Source organism: Eretmochelys imbricata, chromosome 2 (genome assembly GCF_965152235.1).
Source record: "Eretmochelys imbricata isolate rEreImb1 chromosome 2, rEreImb1.hap1, whole genome shotgun sequence".
Taxonomy (NCBI): Eukaryota; Metazoa; Chordata; order Testudines; family Cheloniidae; genus Eretmochelys; species Eretmochelys imbricata.
The window spans coordinates 51,531,449-51,547,543 of record NC_135573.1 but is presented as its reverse complement, the minus strand read 5'-3'; the positions used below and the strand labels follow the sequence as shown (position 1 = coordinate 51,547,543).

Below are 16,095 nucleotides of genomic sequence, written 5' to 3'. Positions count from 1 at the left end.
GGTTCCCTCTGCTCTGGGGCTGAGACAGGAGCTGCTTCAGCCTGACAAGGAGCCTGTCTGCACATAGGGGTTGGCCCTGGCTGAGCAGGGGCTGGTGTGGGTTAATGACCAGGTGCCTCCCCCAGCCCTGCAGTAACTTGGCTTTTGGCGTTTGATCAGTACATCTGACTGGACACTGCCAAGTTCCCTTTTTGATCAGACACCTGGCAACTCTCAATGGCACCCTGACACAGAAGCCAAAAACCAGTCAGCCTGGGTAAAACCCAGATGGGTAGCAACCCTAGGACCAGTTTTGGCAAACGTTTTGTCAGAAAGTGACTCTGGGCCAGGATGGAATTTCTGTGAAAGCCAGAGAAACACCCTCCCCACATTCTAGCCAATAGTCCAGCAGTTGTGGTGCTCACTGGGGACACAGGAGACATGGAAGAACCAGGTTCTGGTCCCTGCACTACCTGATTTGGGACAGGGATTTTAACCCAGGTCTTTTGCAGCCCAGGTGAGTGCCCTAACCACTAATGCTATTAGCTATTCTGAGTCGAGCTCTCCTGTTGAAGCTGTTCTACTTTGTATAAATAATTAAATATTCATTATGGGAGAAAGAGTGTCAGTCTTTTCAGTTTTCTTAAGAAGAAAGAGTGACCGGGAGTGTAGGGTTGCACCTCTGATATCCGTGAAAATTTTCAAAAAGGTCTCAGTTTTATCCCACTGTGAAATGGGAATTTTTTTGAACTCATTAAACTTCATGCAGGACAGGAAAACCATTTTCTGCCCTGCTCTATGGCACAGTCCTGATTCTGGTGCTGCAGTGGTTGAGCAATATCTGAAATACAGGGGAATGAAAGGTACCAAAAGCAGAACATTTTTTTTAAAAAGTAAAAAAGCGCCAACATGAGAGTAAATCCACAAAATGAAGATTAATGTTAATCTTAGCAGATGTTGTCCATATGACCTGTTTTCCAAAGCACAGATTAATTTATCACATATGTTTCAAAGTATAAACAAAGGCAGCCCCCTTAGAAAAAGTGTCCTAGCTTCTTGGGTAAGTCAGATTCTTCTGTTGTTTCACAAGGCTTCCCCATGTGAATTATACAAGGATCCTACTACAGTTAGTCAACTGGAATTCTTCAGTTTTTCCATTTAATGTTCCCATCCAAAGGGCGGCGCTTTTATAAGGTAACTGCTTGTTGCTGTCATTGGGAGTTGAATGTGCTCAGAAACTCGTAGGATCAGCCCTTAAGACATGCAAGGAGAGAGAATTAAGGCTTGTCTACATGGAGTATTAGTCTGCACTAGAGGAGTGTGAATTTGAGCGTGAACTAGCATATACTGGCCCATGTGGACCCTGAAGGTGCACAAAATGTCCCCTAGAGTAGTCCCATTTCAAACAGTACTAAGTTAATGTGCACTAGGGAATGGTTAGTGCACACCAGAAGGGTCCACACAGGCCAGTTAGTGCATCACACATTATTGTACACTAGAATTTACACCCTCTAGCACGGACTAATGCATTGTGCAAGCCCTTAGTCAGAATACAGCAGTTATACTGCAGTACCAGTAATGTTAAGAATGAAAGGACAGTGCATTAATTATACAGACGAAAAGCCATTCTTAAGCTACTCAAACAGTGTCCACATTGCTACCATCCATCCTTGTGTCCCTATGCAGAAACAGCAGCTCATGCAAAGGATTTATAGCTTAGAAAGAAGAATAGCAAGAAATACCAGCACCATCACAAGTGGAAATAGCATATCTTGAAGCCCAAACCTTTTCTCCTAAGCAAATTAAAAAGAGACAGGAATTCCAAGCTCAGGTGAGTGAGGGAAAGATGGTACATTTCCCTTTGTCAGGTTAAGATCAGAATGAAATTCATTTACCTCAGTGAATTAGTAGCAGCGAACAATAGACAGCACAGGAGCCATGAACGAACAGTCCAGGAATAAAGTCTAGATGCAGATTCTCCTTCTCAAAGAGGATGTAATTAGAAAACTGAAAGGAAGCAAATGTGCTTACAAATTTTACAGAATAAAGAAAGAAGATCTGGACAAATATCATCCAGTTAATCTAACTTCATTTCATCATGGAATAATGGAAAAAATAGTAAAAACAAAAAATCTTGGTGAAACTCAGACCCCCACTGAAGTTGCGCTATTTCAGTGGTGCCAGGATTGCACCCTAGAGAATAACAGTGCCATAAGCAGTAAGAAGCATGCCTTTATTTGGAAAAAGTATTGCCAAGCAAACTTGGATATTTTAAACATAGAACAACAAAAAAAAGTGTGTGGAAAATATAATGGAGATAATATTTTAGTCAACCATTTAATACATTAGGCTTGATTCATATTTCACACTATTTTTGAACTGGTGTGAACTCTACTGACATCAGTGGAATTACTTTAGATTTAAGTGAGATCAGAATGAGGCCCAATTTCTACATCAGTACCTAATATTTTTAATGACAGATTTCAGAGTAACAGCCGTGTTAGTCTGTATTCGCAAAAAGAAAAGGAGTACTTGTGGTTAGTCTCTAAGGTGCCACAAGTACTCCTTTTCTTTTTGCTAATATTTTTAAGTGACTAATATTTTTGGATGCCTTGATATTTTTTGGTATCCAAAATAAAGGGGCTTTATTTTCAGAAAGTGTTGAGCATCTATATCTGAAAATCAGGCCCCTTTAAGTCACTCAAGCAGGACACCCAAAATCACTATGTTTTGAAAACTTAGACCAAAGTGCCTAAATATTCATCATCAGTTGTGTATGGGGAGGAGCTGAAGTAGGAAATTTCAGCAGAAAACTAACCCTATTCTTCCTTCTTTCATCCCTCAATGACTTTTGCATGATGTTTAAAATCTGAGCCAGTGTCTTGTCTGACTCAAAGAAATGGGTTTAGTCATACCAGAGGAAACTAGGAAGCTGGAAAAAATCTAGTAGGAGATCACCAGCAGTGACAGAGTCACAATGACAATCTAAACCAAGAGCACATTCAAAAATATGGAGATTACTTTTGAACTGGGCGAATAGTTTGAAGAAGCTACAGCAAAGGACATTAATATCAAGGTAAAAAATAGCTGCTGGATATGGGTGTCTCTCAATGTCACTCATTAATAAAAAGTGAAATAGCTGGAGAAAATGTCCTACTGGAACTCAAAGGTACCTTGTGTACTAGGTACATAGACCATGGGACTTGTTGAAAATTAGGTGAACTGCTTCGTTTTTAAACTGAAGGACTTTGATGGTAAATACTCATTTCCAACCTGGTGTCTCTTCAGAATGTTGTAACCTTAGAGAATGGCTCACTAGTTCAAGTACAGAAGTGGAATGGACAAGAGACTACAGGAAGCTGGCAGATGGGAAACTACCAATTTTTTGGGGCACAGATCCTCAAAGGTATTTAGGTCTCATGGAAATCAATGGGAGTTAGGTACCTAAATACCTTTGAGGATCTAGACCTGGGTGCTACACAGATACAGAGAATATTGGCGCTCTTTCATGCTGTATATAGTTAGGCTTTCAGATGTAGTTTGTGACAAAAAGGGGGATAGAGTGGGGAAGGAACCCTGGAAAAGAAGGAAAAAGGTAGATGTTGGAGGGTTGACAAAGAAATGAAGCCATAATGAACTGACAGCACTAGAAGCCAATATGCTGCTATATTATTAATTTGCCCTAAGTTGAAAAGCAATTTGAGAAGGATGAAGACCACTCAGTTTAGAGATGGTCTCTAAGTACCCAGCTCACATCTCAGCATCTCCAAAAACCACGATGGTGATTGTGTTCAGGATCTCTTTTCTGGTCATTCTCCAGTTGACTTCATCATTAACTTTCTGCCATTGGTGTGCCCTCAGAGAAATCAATTAGAGACTGACCAGAACAGAGAGGATACAAGAAAAGAGGCTTTGCTTGTTAATTTTAAAGGCTATTTAAAAAAATAATCACAAAATTATACACCAGATAAACTCCAGCTAAGTTAAGAAAGTTCCATACTGCTCTTTCCTCAAGAAAAGGACTGTTGTACACAGGCATATTTTAAAGCAGCATCACTAATGTGAATTGTTGACAATGTTAAATTAAAAACACACTCGAGTGCAAGTGTATTGGAGTTTATAATAAATGAAGTCCCTGGTTTGTGTTGATAATCCAGCCCTAAGTGCATGCAAAAGAGCTTAGCACCCATTTTGGCATCAAAATAAGCAGCCTGACTTTCAAAAGGAGCTTAATACATTGGATGCTGAGCTGTTTGGAAAATGGGGTCCTTATGTAGGGGCCTAAAGGAAAGTTGAGTTCTTTTGACAATCTGGCCCCACCTGTGGGCCCTTAGCTTTTTAGGCCACCTTACCCACTAAGACCCATCTGCCTGCCATTCTGAGGGTACTGTTATATTGAATTCACCATACCTTTTCATACTTGTACACCACTTGCCTCCATTAGTGCTCTTGCCCTGGAATGTTTTATACTTCCAAAAAGTTATTCTTCCTGCTTTATGGTTTTCTTAGTAGAATTTTCTTGCTTGGTTTCAGAGTAAGAGCCGTGTTAGTCTGTATTCATAAAAAGAATTGGCGTACTTGTGGCACCTTAGGAGACTAACCAATTTATTTGAGCATAAGCTTTCGTGAGCTACAGCTCACTTCATCAGATGCATACAGTTTTATGCATCCGATGAAGTGAGCTGTAGCTCACGAAAGCTTATGCTCAAATAAATTGGTTAGTCTCCTAAGGTGCCACAAGTACGCCTATTCTTTTTTCTTGCTTGTCACCCAATGACGGAAGTCCTTTAGACTGAGAATCACATCTATTTCACATTGTTTTCCCATACTAAGATCCAATATTAAAATGGAGGAAGAAAGTCTTCATCTCTGGGGGAGGAATTCCATTCCTGTGGAAACTTCCCCCTTTAGAAAATTGTGACTATTTACCTGTCTCAGGCATATGGAGACTGAATTCTGTCAGAAGAGCTTTGAGTGTTATAGCCAGATGCACAAAGATGTTGTCACCATTGCTGCAACCCTATGAATCAGCTTGATTACTTGGTATTTATTAAGATTAAATCTACCTACTCTTGCCATAGTAAGGAAGGGAGTCAAAAGTTACTGGACACCCTGGTCCTTCCCCAGTTTGTTAAGACCCTCCCCCCCACCCCCCATTAGCTAGTGCTATATTGTACAAATTCCAAAACCACCATTTCTAGACAGTTGAATGTTTTATTGCATAACCACAAGAGTTCAGATTAGCTACAACACTGCTTTGGCATAAAGTCTGTGAACAGTCTGGTTCGGTCACAAAGCAGACTTGTGAAGTTTCTCTCCTGGAACTGAGCTGGTTCTCCACAACTTAGATCCCAGTCCATTGTGGAGACAGGGTTTCTTCATGCAGTTTCATAGACTCTAGTGCAGATAACATTGTTCATGGTACATTCCTAGGAGGACAGATTGTTGAACAAATGTATGTTAGGCAGCATATCAAGTACTCACTTTTTATTTTAAACCAATAGCAAGCTTTAGATAACACCTCCATTCCTCCCTTCAAGCAAGTTAATAGGGAACAACTCAAACTCTCTGTACCTAAGGAGTGTATAGGCCTCTCAATCACGGTTTGGTCTCAGCAGGAGGCCAACCTGACAGGAGTATTTTTAATATTTGAGGGAGCACAGGCACCATTTACTTAGCATAGGAACTACCCATATATGTTTTCTCTGCAACATCCTGGGTTCAGAGTTGCTACAAAAATTCCCTTTTCCAGCACCCAGGAAACAAGAGCAGGAAGAAATATGGCAAAGAGCCACATTGTCAATTCAGTAGTGACAGATCACATGTCAGTCAACATACCACAATGACAAGCAATGATGCAAGCTCACCAGTCAGTGTGTTAGACTATCATGCTGGGATAGTGGCTCTGCAGGGGATGGTGGGGAGTGTCTTTTACAACAACATTTACTACAACTGGTCAAGACTTAGATTTTCATGAAAAGGGACACAACTTTCATGAGAATTTGACTTTTGGACTTTTACCCACTCATTGCTACACAGCTTTATGTGCACATTTTTCTTCACTTCACAGTTTGGGATAGGCAGATGGAAGACTAGGAGAATGCCCATGCCTTGAGGGCTTCTCCAGCTCTTCCATCTTTAACACTCCTGAATTTTAGTGTGCAAGTCTCTCACTAGTTTTGAAGTTACAGCCCCACCCCCATTCTATCATAATTCACATCCTACATGTTTCCATCCCACCACCTCATTAGAAGCCAATATGGAACACATATTGCATTCAGTGATTAAATACCAGGCATTAACTCACCACTACCAGCTTCCCATCCACCAATTTTCTTATTAATGTGGTCTCTTTTCCATCCCATTTCTGCACCTGAACCAGTGAGCCATTGTCTAGTGTTATGATGCTCTGCAGAGACAAGGAAACAAAGTGTTGCTATTTAGTCTGTGTCCCACAGATTAAAGGAGATTTGACCACAAGTCCAACATTAACAGACCCCAGTTGACTGGGTATACCTATAGTTCTGCATAACACTTGTAGCACTTTCTTCATATTAGACATGCTAATTTCAAGAGCAATTTTGAAATCCCTCCCCTCCCACAACCCCAGCTGGTGCTAAGGAAGACTCACCTTAACTTTCCTGTCATCTGCTGTGGTCTCCTCAAACTCCTCACCCAGCTTGAAAGAGATCTCTGTATTTTTGAGGGTACTTAAAGTTCTGATGGTTATCACATCTCCATTGGTGCTTATGATTACATTGGGCTTGGCCACAGCAACTATTTTCCTGGTAGCAAAGCCCACACCTGTAGATCATGCAGGAGACTATATTAGATAGCCTATTCACTTCCAGAACACCCTCTTGCCTAGTGTTATTGCTTTCAACTAAGGGAAGGCAGGGGACCAGGGATTTAAAACATTCATGACTTGTTTCCGTGAGAATCTGCCCCTTGCTCTATTTTAGTAATCCTACATTTCAGAGGCTGCCTGAAACTTCTGATAAAGACATTCCAAGCCCAGTCCAGGGAGTATGAAGTGAGGATTTTTTTGGTACAGCCACTATTCTGAAGTGCAATGCCATGCAAATTCAATCCTTTTACTGAATTAAACATTCAGCTGCATATGCCCTTGGAGTTTAAGGGCCAAGAGAATCCTGGTGAGTCAATTTCACCAAGTTATGCAACCTTTCGCTTCCAGAGAGCATAAATGCTTTTAAAGGGATTTAGACCCCTCCTCCTCCTCAAACCAGTCCCAAACAAACAAACAGTTTGCTACAGAACTAGTAGCAGTTGAAAAGTGACTAAAAGGCAACACTTGTGCTCTCCATAAGATTTAGGAGAGTTTTCCAGGATGCTCAAGTCTCATTAAGAGAAACAGGATTTAGAAGTCTGAGAATTTTGCTTCTAGTCTCTAGATGAAAGACTTGTTAGATTACAGTATTAACTCAGAAGAAGCTAGTCAGAGTCTCCAGTCAGTCTATGGGAGAGATAAGACCCTTTGAAGTCAACTTCAATTTAAAACTAGGAGTCTTTAGAGAAGCATATTACCTAGTCAAGACTTCTCCAGGTATCTAGTCAGGAGTCCATGCAATTCCTTAATTTAAGCACACACTAGCCAGCTAGCAGTAGCTACTTCCAGTCCCTAGGGTACTTAAATTCCAGTTCTAATGAACTAGAAATTCTAGTACTCCAATATCAACATAAAATCGTACTTCAATGAAACAACCACTTAGACAGAAATCCAGATTAGACAAGTGTTTAAATTACAGATCTTATTATAGTCTCAGCGTTCTACTGCTTTGTGTTTCCAAGGGGCAAAGGTACTGAGTACTCCAATGGATTTTTCTACCCTAGACAATAGCACTACTGAATTATTTCTACTAGGAGTTAATTATGCATTATTCAATTAACAGGATACCACTCCCTCCAGTCCAATTCTTTCTACATTAAGAAGCCTGACCACACTAAACCAAGCAACAGGCTTCCCCAAGAACTCTGCAGTTTAAGATCGTCTGGCTAAGACAGTTAATCAGCCAGGGGGGAGTGGGCAGGAGCAAGGAAGGAAGCCTTCAGTGAATAGTACAGGAAACCTAAAGCCAGGATGAAGAAATCTGGATTAAAATGCAAATTCAGTGATCTTTCCCTAAGAAGACACAGATACAACCAGAAGTAACCCCACATAGCATTCCTTACCTAGTTCTCTCATATAATCCTCAAAGTTTTTACTGGAATTGAGTTTCCAGGTGCCTACAAATAGATCACACATTATGTGAGGCTTGTTAAACAGGCTTCTGCAGGAATCAGGCAACAACTCTCACTATCAGACAAGAAGGTAGTATGACTTCTATAAGACCACATCACCTGTTTAAAAAGGATCCTTGACCATGTGACCCTCTGGGATGCCCAATGGTGAGAGAGAATATCAGGAACTCCAATTTGAGCATTGCTCCTTTTTTTTTTTTTTTTCCTTCTTAGTAGGTCATAGTGTTGTTATTCCTTTATTTTCTCTCATTGGCACATGGATCACTGTGTCCTCAGCACTTAATGGTCTTTAGCATTCAAAAATACTGTGCATTAAAGAAAAATATTTGAGAAGCATTTTGTTCAGGAAGAAAAGTCTACAGCATTAGGTTCTGATCAGTGGGACAACTCACAGTGCTTAATAAAGTTAAGCACATGTGTAAATTTTTGCAGGATTGGAGTCTGAATCAGTTTCTGTTCAGCTGACATTTCTTGCACCTGCTTAGACCTTGCTATGATCCCAGGAACAGATTTTTGCCCTTTTCCTGCAACTGAATGAGCATGAGTGGATCTCTCTGCCCACTTGGAACCCTGTTGTTAGTTGCAGGATCTGGGTGATAGTTTATCCTAACCCCATTAGGGTTGCACATCTATTAAAATAAATTGTATTGTTCCTATCCACGGAATTCTAGTGCTAATTATTCTTATTTGTTAAGTGCCAATGGTGTGCTTACTGCAGAATGGGACAGCAAAGGAGACAATGTTCCTGCTCTTAGAAGCTTATGCCCAGATCCTCAAAGGTATTTAGGCACCTGAAATTCATTGAAATCAATGGGAGACAGGTGCCTAAATACCTTTGAGGATCTGGGCCTTACAGTCTAAACAGATGGACAGCAAAAAACACACTGGTAGAGCCATGCTAAGGTTTGATCATAGAAATTTATGCTCCCTACCTCTTGTTGCATTTCTCCCCTCTTTATTAAACAAATATAGTTAGAGTAATAGATTTTAAGACTAGAAGGGAGCATTATGATCATCTGACCTCCTGCAGAACACAAGCAACAGATTTCACACAGAACACACTCGAGCACACCTAGCACTCCTAGGCTTCATGTTAGAAGTGAGTTTTGAGGAGAGGGACCTCACTGAGGAACTTCCTATCAAAGCTAGACCTCTCTGATCAAACCAGGCAGCAGGTCTTTTTTCTGTCAAGGTTTCGGTAGCAGAAAGTGTAGCATGCTTGGGCAGGGCGGAGATTTCAGGTCAGTTAAACTGGTAAATTTCTGCGGCTCTGGTTGGGTATCTAAGAGGATTCTCCAATGAAGCGCCTGCTCTTTGTTGGTTTAAGCCCTGATTCTGTAAGTGGGCTCCGTGGAAACCCATGCGTCTGACTAGATGTTCCTTCCAGCTGCATTACAGGCACAGGCTACACTCTTCTCCACATGTCCCTTCCAACACTTACTTCCAATTACTTCACATTCTCTTAACTGGGCTTCCAGCAAGTCTTCATTACTTATACCTTGTACAGGCTGAGCATTGTTGTGATGATCACAATCACCAGCAATCTTAAATGGGCTATCTAGACAGTAACAGATTGATTTTAAGGTGGTCTTGTCAGTTTTTGAAGTCATGGAAGGGGTTTGGTATTTGAGACCTAGCTCCCCTGCACGCACGCACTCTCCCAGTGAGCAGTATCTTGGCATGTATCTGTGTTCTGGCACCACCCACTCTTAGAAGTTCCACTATTGTGATTTATATCAGGGAAAGTGTGGTCTAGTGATTGGAGCACTAGACTGGGACCCAGAGAAGACTTGGATTTTACTCTTAGCTCGTGGCACTGTGCCTTTGTTTCCCCTCCAACCCTTTGCCTTGTGTATTTAGATTGTCAGCTATTTGGGGCACAGACTGATATGTTTGTACAGCACCTAGCACAATAAGGCCCTGATCTCGACTGGGCCTCTAGGCACTATGTCTAAACACAAATAATAACTAATATTAGTATTAGAAGGCAACTGAGCTTTTGCCATAGTGGCCAATGCACCATTTGCTGGACCCTCTTCCTAACTGCCCTGTGAAGTTCCAGTGCCAGAAAGCAGCACTTCAAGCAGTGGTGTCAGCTCCTGCCAGTGGGAACATTCTGCAGGTGTAGAGCCATTGTGGAAGTTAAAGTTGGGCATCTGGGCCCAAGCAGGGGGGCAGGAAAAATTTGTATAGTAGAGGTGCTGAGAGCCATTGAACCAAACTGTAAACCCTGTATGTGATGGAAACCACTTCAAGCCATGCGGTCCTGCCACACCCCCAGGACCCCTAGTTCGAGCACCTATAGGCCCAAGTGCTTTATAAATAACATTATTAATGGCATATGATTAGGAGTTTTTTGAAACAATTAGCTTCTTGAGCCTTCATACATCTCTTTAAGACTGTGCTGCTCTTGTCTTGGAATGGTGATTTTCTTTTTTTGTTTTTTATTTCTGGAGAAGCTATGTTTTAAATTGGGGCTAAAATTGTGATTTTTTTTTTATCCTTTGCTGTATTTACTGACTGTGGGTTTGTGCTAAAAGAAATCAAACTAAAATTCTATTCACTGGAGTCCATGATAACTTTCCTGACTGGTTATCTCATAATGTCACATGTTCAGATCAGCTTTAAAAACAGACTTTCAGGGTGTGTATAGCTTAGGCTCTTTTCTTGGCTCTCTTTGAGAGTTGCTATTGTTTTCTTGAGTGTGTCTACTGAGCAAATCCTCACAATGTGTGACCTGTTCCTAGGAACTTGGAAACTCAGCTCCAGTGAAAAATTTGATGATGACATGAAAGAGCTGGGTGAGAAATGTTGTAATGTGTGGGATTTAGGAAGGATATGTTCTAGTTGAACTCTGCTCCTACATTTCTTCACTCTGCAGCTTCCCAGTGCTCATTTCTTCAGAAGGGACATGAGGGGTTTATTTTGAGAACTGTAAGCTGACAAGGGAAAGTGGCTCTCTGATGTGAACTGTTCTCATGAATGCTGCCCCTTGAGCTGCTCTTAGTGGAAGACTGAGCATGTCTTTTGGGGGTGGGGGAGGTAAATGGACTACGGAAAGGAGAGAATAATAGGGGTGAGGTGCTTGCTGTGTACATAAGTAAACTAAACATTATGAAACTTAAACTCTAGGTAACATGGGGTCTAGAGCTCCATTGCATTGCATCTCATGTAGTCACTTTGCACAGGTGTATCAAATGCTACCTATCTTAACTGATCTTGTTGCATGAATGACTCAAAGTGCAAAGTAGTAAAGAATTAGACCCATAGCATTGTTTCAACAAAGCTTTGTTCACCTTACAAGTGAACTGGAATATCTTGCTGACTTTTAGACTCTACCGCAACAAGGAAATTGATGTAGGTGCCTTTCTGTAATTTACTCAAACTATACATGAGAGGACTGCTCTGTGAGACATGATACAAGCACAAGTGTAACATTGATGCTGTTTCTTCGTAAGACTACTATATAAATTTTGCTTCACCTCAGTTGGACTAAAGGATCTAAGCCAGAGGTGGGCAAACTATGGCCCACGGGCCACATCCAATCCACGGGACTGTCCTGGGGTGGAGGTTTTTGGGGGAGGCAGTCAGGAGACAGGGAGCAGTGGGGGTTGGATGGGGGTGGGGTCCCATGGGGCCCTGGGGGGGGACAGAGAGTGGGGGAGTTGGATGGTGGTACGGGAGGGTTGCAGGGGGGGACAGGGAGTGGAGGGGGTGGATGGGTCAGGGGTCCTGTTAGGGGGTGGGGTCATGGGGGGGAAGGGGCAGTCAGGGGACAGGGAGCAGGGGGGGTTGGATAGGGGGTGGGGTTCTGGGTGGGAAGTTGGGGCAGGGAGTCCTGGGAGGGGGCGGTCACGGGACAAGGAGCAGTAGGGGTTGGATGGGTCAGGGATTCTGAGGGGGGTAGTCAGTGAGTGGGAAGTCCGAGGGGGTGGATAGGAGGCGGGGGCCAGGCTGTTTGGGGAGGCACAGCCTTCCCTACCTGGCCCTCCATACCGTTTCACAACCCCAGTGTGGCCCTTGGGCCAAAAAATTTGCCCACCCCTGGTCTAAGCACTACAGTAACAAACTGCTGGTACAGAGAGCACAGGAGACTAGTCCTACTCTTATTCCTTTAACTTTTATCCCATGACCTTAACGAGTATCTGAGACATCTTGTAACTTGCAGGTGTGAGTTTAGCCACCAGGAAACTGGGCAGCCTCACCAAACCCACTGTGACCATCAGCATTGATGGGGATGTGCTAACAATCCAAACCAAGAGCACTTTCAGAAGTACTGAGGTCTCCTTCAAGCTTGGGAGGAGTTTGAGGAAACCACAGCAGATGACAGGAAAACAAAGGTGAGGGCTAAACAATGGGGGCAAAGTGACAAGCCTTATAGAGGCAAACCCCCCAATCTTTCCTAACCTCCTGCAGACTGAATAACTTCTAACCTGCAGGACAGTGGGCTAAACTCTTTACTTTGAGGTTTGTGTTTGTTTTTGGTAGAGTATTGTAACCTTAGATGATGGCTAACTGACTCAGGTGCAGAAGTGGAATGGCAAGGAGACCACAATAAAGAGAAGATTAGTGGATAGGAAGGTGGTGGTTCCATTCCTGCTATTTGATCACTGAGCAGTGTATCTCCACAGTAAATGCTTAGCAAGTTGAACTGTAGCAAAGATGACTGACTAACTTTTTTTAACCTGAAGGAAACTCTTAGAGGCAAAGAACTCTACCTTATGTCAGCATTGCATTGTTGCTTCTCTAAGTGTTTTCTGAAAACCATGTGTGATAGTACTTTTTGAACTGCATATGGAGGCATTTTAAAATCATACTGTGATAACTTCCCCCTTTTTAGGAATGTACCACGAACAACGTCACGTGCATCAGAATATATGAGAAAGCAAGAGGACATCAATCCCTGTCCACTGGACTAGAAACTCCCTGAGATGGCCCTTGACAAGAAAGCTCCAGTACAAGCTTCTGTTTCCAACTCAAATGTGTACAGGCTTGTCTCAGAGTAACAAAAACGCTTTCAGACACTGAATATTGGAGGCCATATTCTTTGTTAGCTTGTAACTATGCTTGAAGATTTGACCTTCAGAATTGTAAAAACAGAGGTGAGATGAAGGTGTCTAGTCCACCTTCTCCAGCCTACTCTGTCCTCCTCTATTCTTGTAGAATAATAATGTTTCCAAGTTGCTTGTCTATTCTAGTTTAAAGTGCTTTAAAAATCCCACTAATTCTTTCCAATCTATGTAAGGGGACTGTTGCCCCTTACTAACATTCAGTGGGGGTGTTTTAGTTGCTAGCTCCCAGTACTAAAAAGGGGGAAGGGTCGATGGGGAATCAGGACCCTGAGACTGACAGCCCCCAGGAACAATGGGGAGAGGCCAATGCTCCAGGTCAGCCTGAATGACAGGGCGGGCAGGCTAATCAGGGAGTCAGGAGGCCAGGGAGGTCCCGTCCTCCATGTGAGCTGGAATTTCCTGGGTCAGACAGAGTGGGGCCCAGCTAAGGAGAGAGCAGGGGCCCAAGTTGAGCTGGGGAGCAGAGCTGTGTCAGATCCAGAGGGACCAGACCCTGTCCTGGGAGCAGAGCTGCAGCCCCAAAGCCAGAGGCACAGCCCAGAGAGAGCAGACCTGTCCTGGGAGCAGAGCTGCATCAACCAGAGCCAGAGGGGCCAGAAAAGCAGCCCAGGAAGCAGGTCAGTGCTGGGAGCAGAGTCACAGAAGCAGCCTGCAGAGCAGACCTGTCCTGGGAGCAGAGCTGCAGCAACCAGAGCCGGAGGGGCCAGAAAAGCAGCCCGGGAAGCAGGTCAGTGCTGGGAGCAGAGTCACAGAAACAGCCTGCAGAGCAGACCTGTCCTGGGAGCAGAGCTGCAGCAACCAGAGCCGGAGGGGCCAGAGAAGCAGCCCAGGGAGCTGGAGGCAGAGCAGCAGCCGTGCTGAGGTAGAGTGGAACTGGAGCTAAGAAAGAGTGGACCTGGAGCTGGAGCAGTCCAGAGCCAGGTGTCATGAGCAGCTGGGGAGAGCAAGGGGGGACCCTGGGCAGTGAGCCCAGCACAGGGAGACGCCTCAGCTAAGAGGCTCTGCAGGCCAGACTCGGAGGGGGATTGGTAACCCTGACAGGGTAGGGGCAATGCTGGGAAGGGCCCTGCCACCTAGAACCTGAGACCGTCTGCCACCGTCTGAATCTGCCACCACCAGAGCAAGTGTCCAACCCACAAGCATCCCTGCAGCACAGCCAGGGCCTGAGAAGAAGGCCTGGGACTTACAAGGAACAGACTGTGAACTGCCCTGACATTCCAGAGACGCTGTTTGTGATGTTCCCCGCCACAGAGCGGGTTGATGTGTTTCCTTTAACCTTTCCCATTTTCCCTTATTCTTTTTAAAATTAATTGTTGATTAAATAACTTGCATTTGCTTCAAATTGTATCTAATGGTCAGTGGGTCAGAAGTGCCCAGTGCAGAGAGTACCCTGGAGTGGGGACACCCTAGCCCCTGTCCTAGCTGACGACAGCCGGGTTGGGGGTTGAGCCTCCCAGGAATCCTGGGCCCAGCCTTGTTGGAGTTATGAGGACTCCGCCAGACGGAGTGGAAGGGTAGCCCTCAAGGGCAGAGAGGCCACTGGTTAAAGGAAGCGGGAGCAAGGACTCAGATCCTTTTGCTTGCCCACTTCACCAGGGTAGTGCAGAAGCCAGGAAAGTTCCCCACAATAGCGGGACTATTCCCCTGCTTACATCTAGTCAAATAGATCTATTTTAGTGAAAGTCCCCTTTTAGAAAGCTTTTCTATAAATATAGGCTTGGATTTTGGAAGTTGTATAAAGGCATAAGTGCCTAATTCCCTTGAGGTTTGTGAATATTCCATCCTAATATTATAGGAACGCTTTCTTAAGTTATGTCCCCTTGATCTACCCAAAACCACAACATCTTCCCCACAGACATCTAAACTGTACATTAATATCTTAATTCTTGTCCTCCCCACTGCTGTAGTAATCTTAAAGGCTGTATCTCCTTCCCTAACTGACTATATTAGAGATTAAACAAATTTAACATGGAGCCTCACATGATGGGACCCAGGGTGCAACTTTCCCCCACCTCTGTATGCTGGATTACCACTGCTCAACTCACAGGGTGAGTCACATTCCTCATAATACACAAACCAATAATTCACACCAAAGTCTCTATCTTAACGCATGAATGGGCTGGATGCCATTCTAGTTGGTCTGAAGAAATGCAATGCACAACAGAATATACAATGCTTCCCTTGAGAGTACACTCCTATATTTCCTCACCTAAAAATACCAACTGATGAAGGCAGCTGCTTTTCTCAAACACCCATGTTAAATAAGTGAATGATATTGATACAAACGAGGAAGAGTACTTTTGATCTCCTTCTTCTGAAGCATCAGGGATGGCCATGACTAGAGCTGGTACATGGGAAGGGGTGGGCCAGGATTCTGGGGTGGCACCAAGCATTTTCTCTCCGATCACCAGATGTGGGGTTTGGAAGGAATTTCCCCCTAGGTCAGATTGGCAGTGATCGTGAGGATGGGGGGGGTGTCCCAGATTATTTGGGTATATCTCAATCATTTCCCTGTCACTGTGGGGGCCATGGGCAGTGGTGTACTTCAGTCCCTCCTATTTTCTACCTGTGGAACATAATAGTCTAGTCTCTTATGGGCTGTGATACTTAACTCTAATTTCAGTTGTTGGATCTAGCGTGAGCCTGCTGGCCTGGGTTATACAGCAGATCAGTCTAGATGAGCTTGTGGTCCCTTCTAGCCTTGAATGCTATTGTTCTATCTGAAAGTGTAATCCACAGTGAACTCAAACTTTAGCAGAGCATTCCCAGCCAGCTTTTCTTTGAG

General features: G+C 43.7%; 1 protein-coding gene and 1 pseudogene across 1 annotated transcript; one reads left to right on the top strand and one right to left on the bottom strand.

Moving 5' to 3' along the window:
- Nucleotides 1-5,357: 5,357 nt before the first annotated feature.
- Nucleotides 5,358-8,242, bottom strand: LOC144260342 (fatty acid-binding protein, adipocyte-like). Its single transcript, XM_077808945.1, has 4 exons — nucleotides 8,170-8,242; nucleotides 6,611-6,783; nucleotides 6,287-6,388; nucleotides 5,358-5,408 (listed from the first exon to the last, which is right to left on the bottom strand). The coding sequence occupies exons 1-4, from the start codon at nucleotides 8,240-8,242 to the stop codon at nucleotides 5,358-5,360; spliced, it is 399 nt and encodes a 132-aa protein (XP_077665071.1).
- A 2,724-nt stretch (nucleotides 8,243-10,966) lies between these two features.
- On the top strand, nucleotides 10,967-13,168 carry LOC144260113 (myelin P2 protein-like; annotated as a pseudogene).
- The last annotated feature ends 2,927 nt before the right edge of the window (nucleotides 13,169-16,095 follow it).

Excerpts from the sequence above, each read along its gene's own strand:
- LOC144260342 (XM_077808945.1), bottom strand. The coding sequence starts at position 8,242 with ATGTGTGATCTATTTGTAGGCACCTGGAAACTCAATTCCAGTAAAAAC. Across the intron at positions 6,784-8,169 it reads GGATTATATGAGAGAACTAG|GTGTGGGCTTTGCTACCAGG; the intron begins GTAAGGAATGCT and ends CATGATCTACAG. Across the intron at positions 5,409-6,286 it reads TGGATGGGAAGCTGGTAGTG|GAATGTACCATGAACAATGT; the intron begins GTGAGTTAATGC and ends CTGTCCTCCTAG.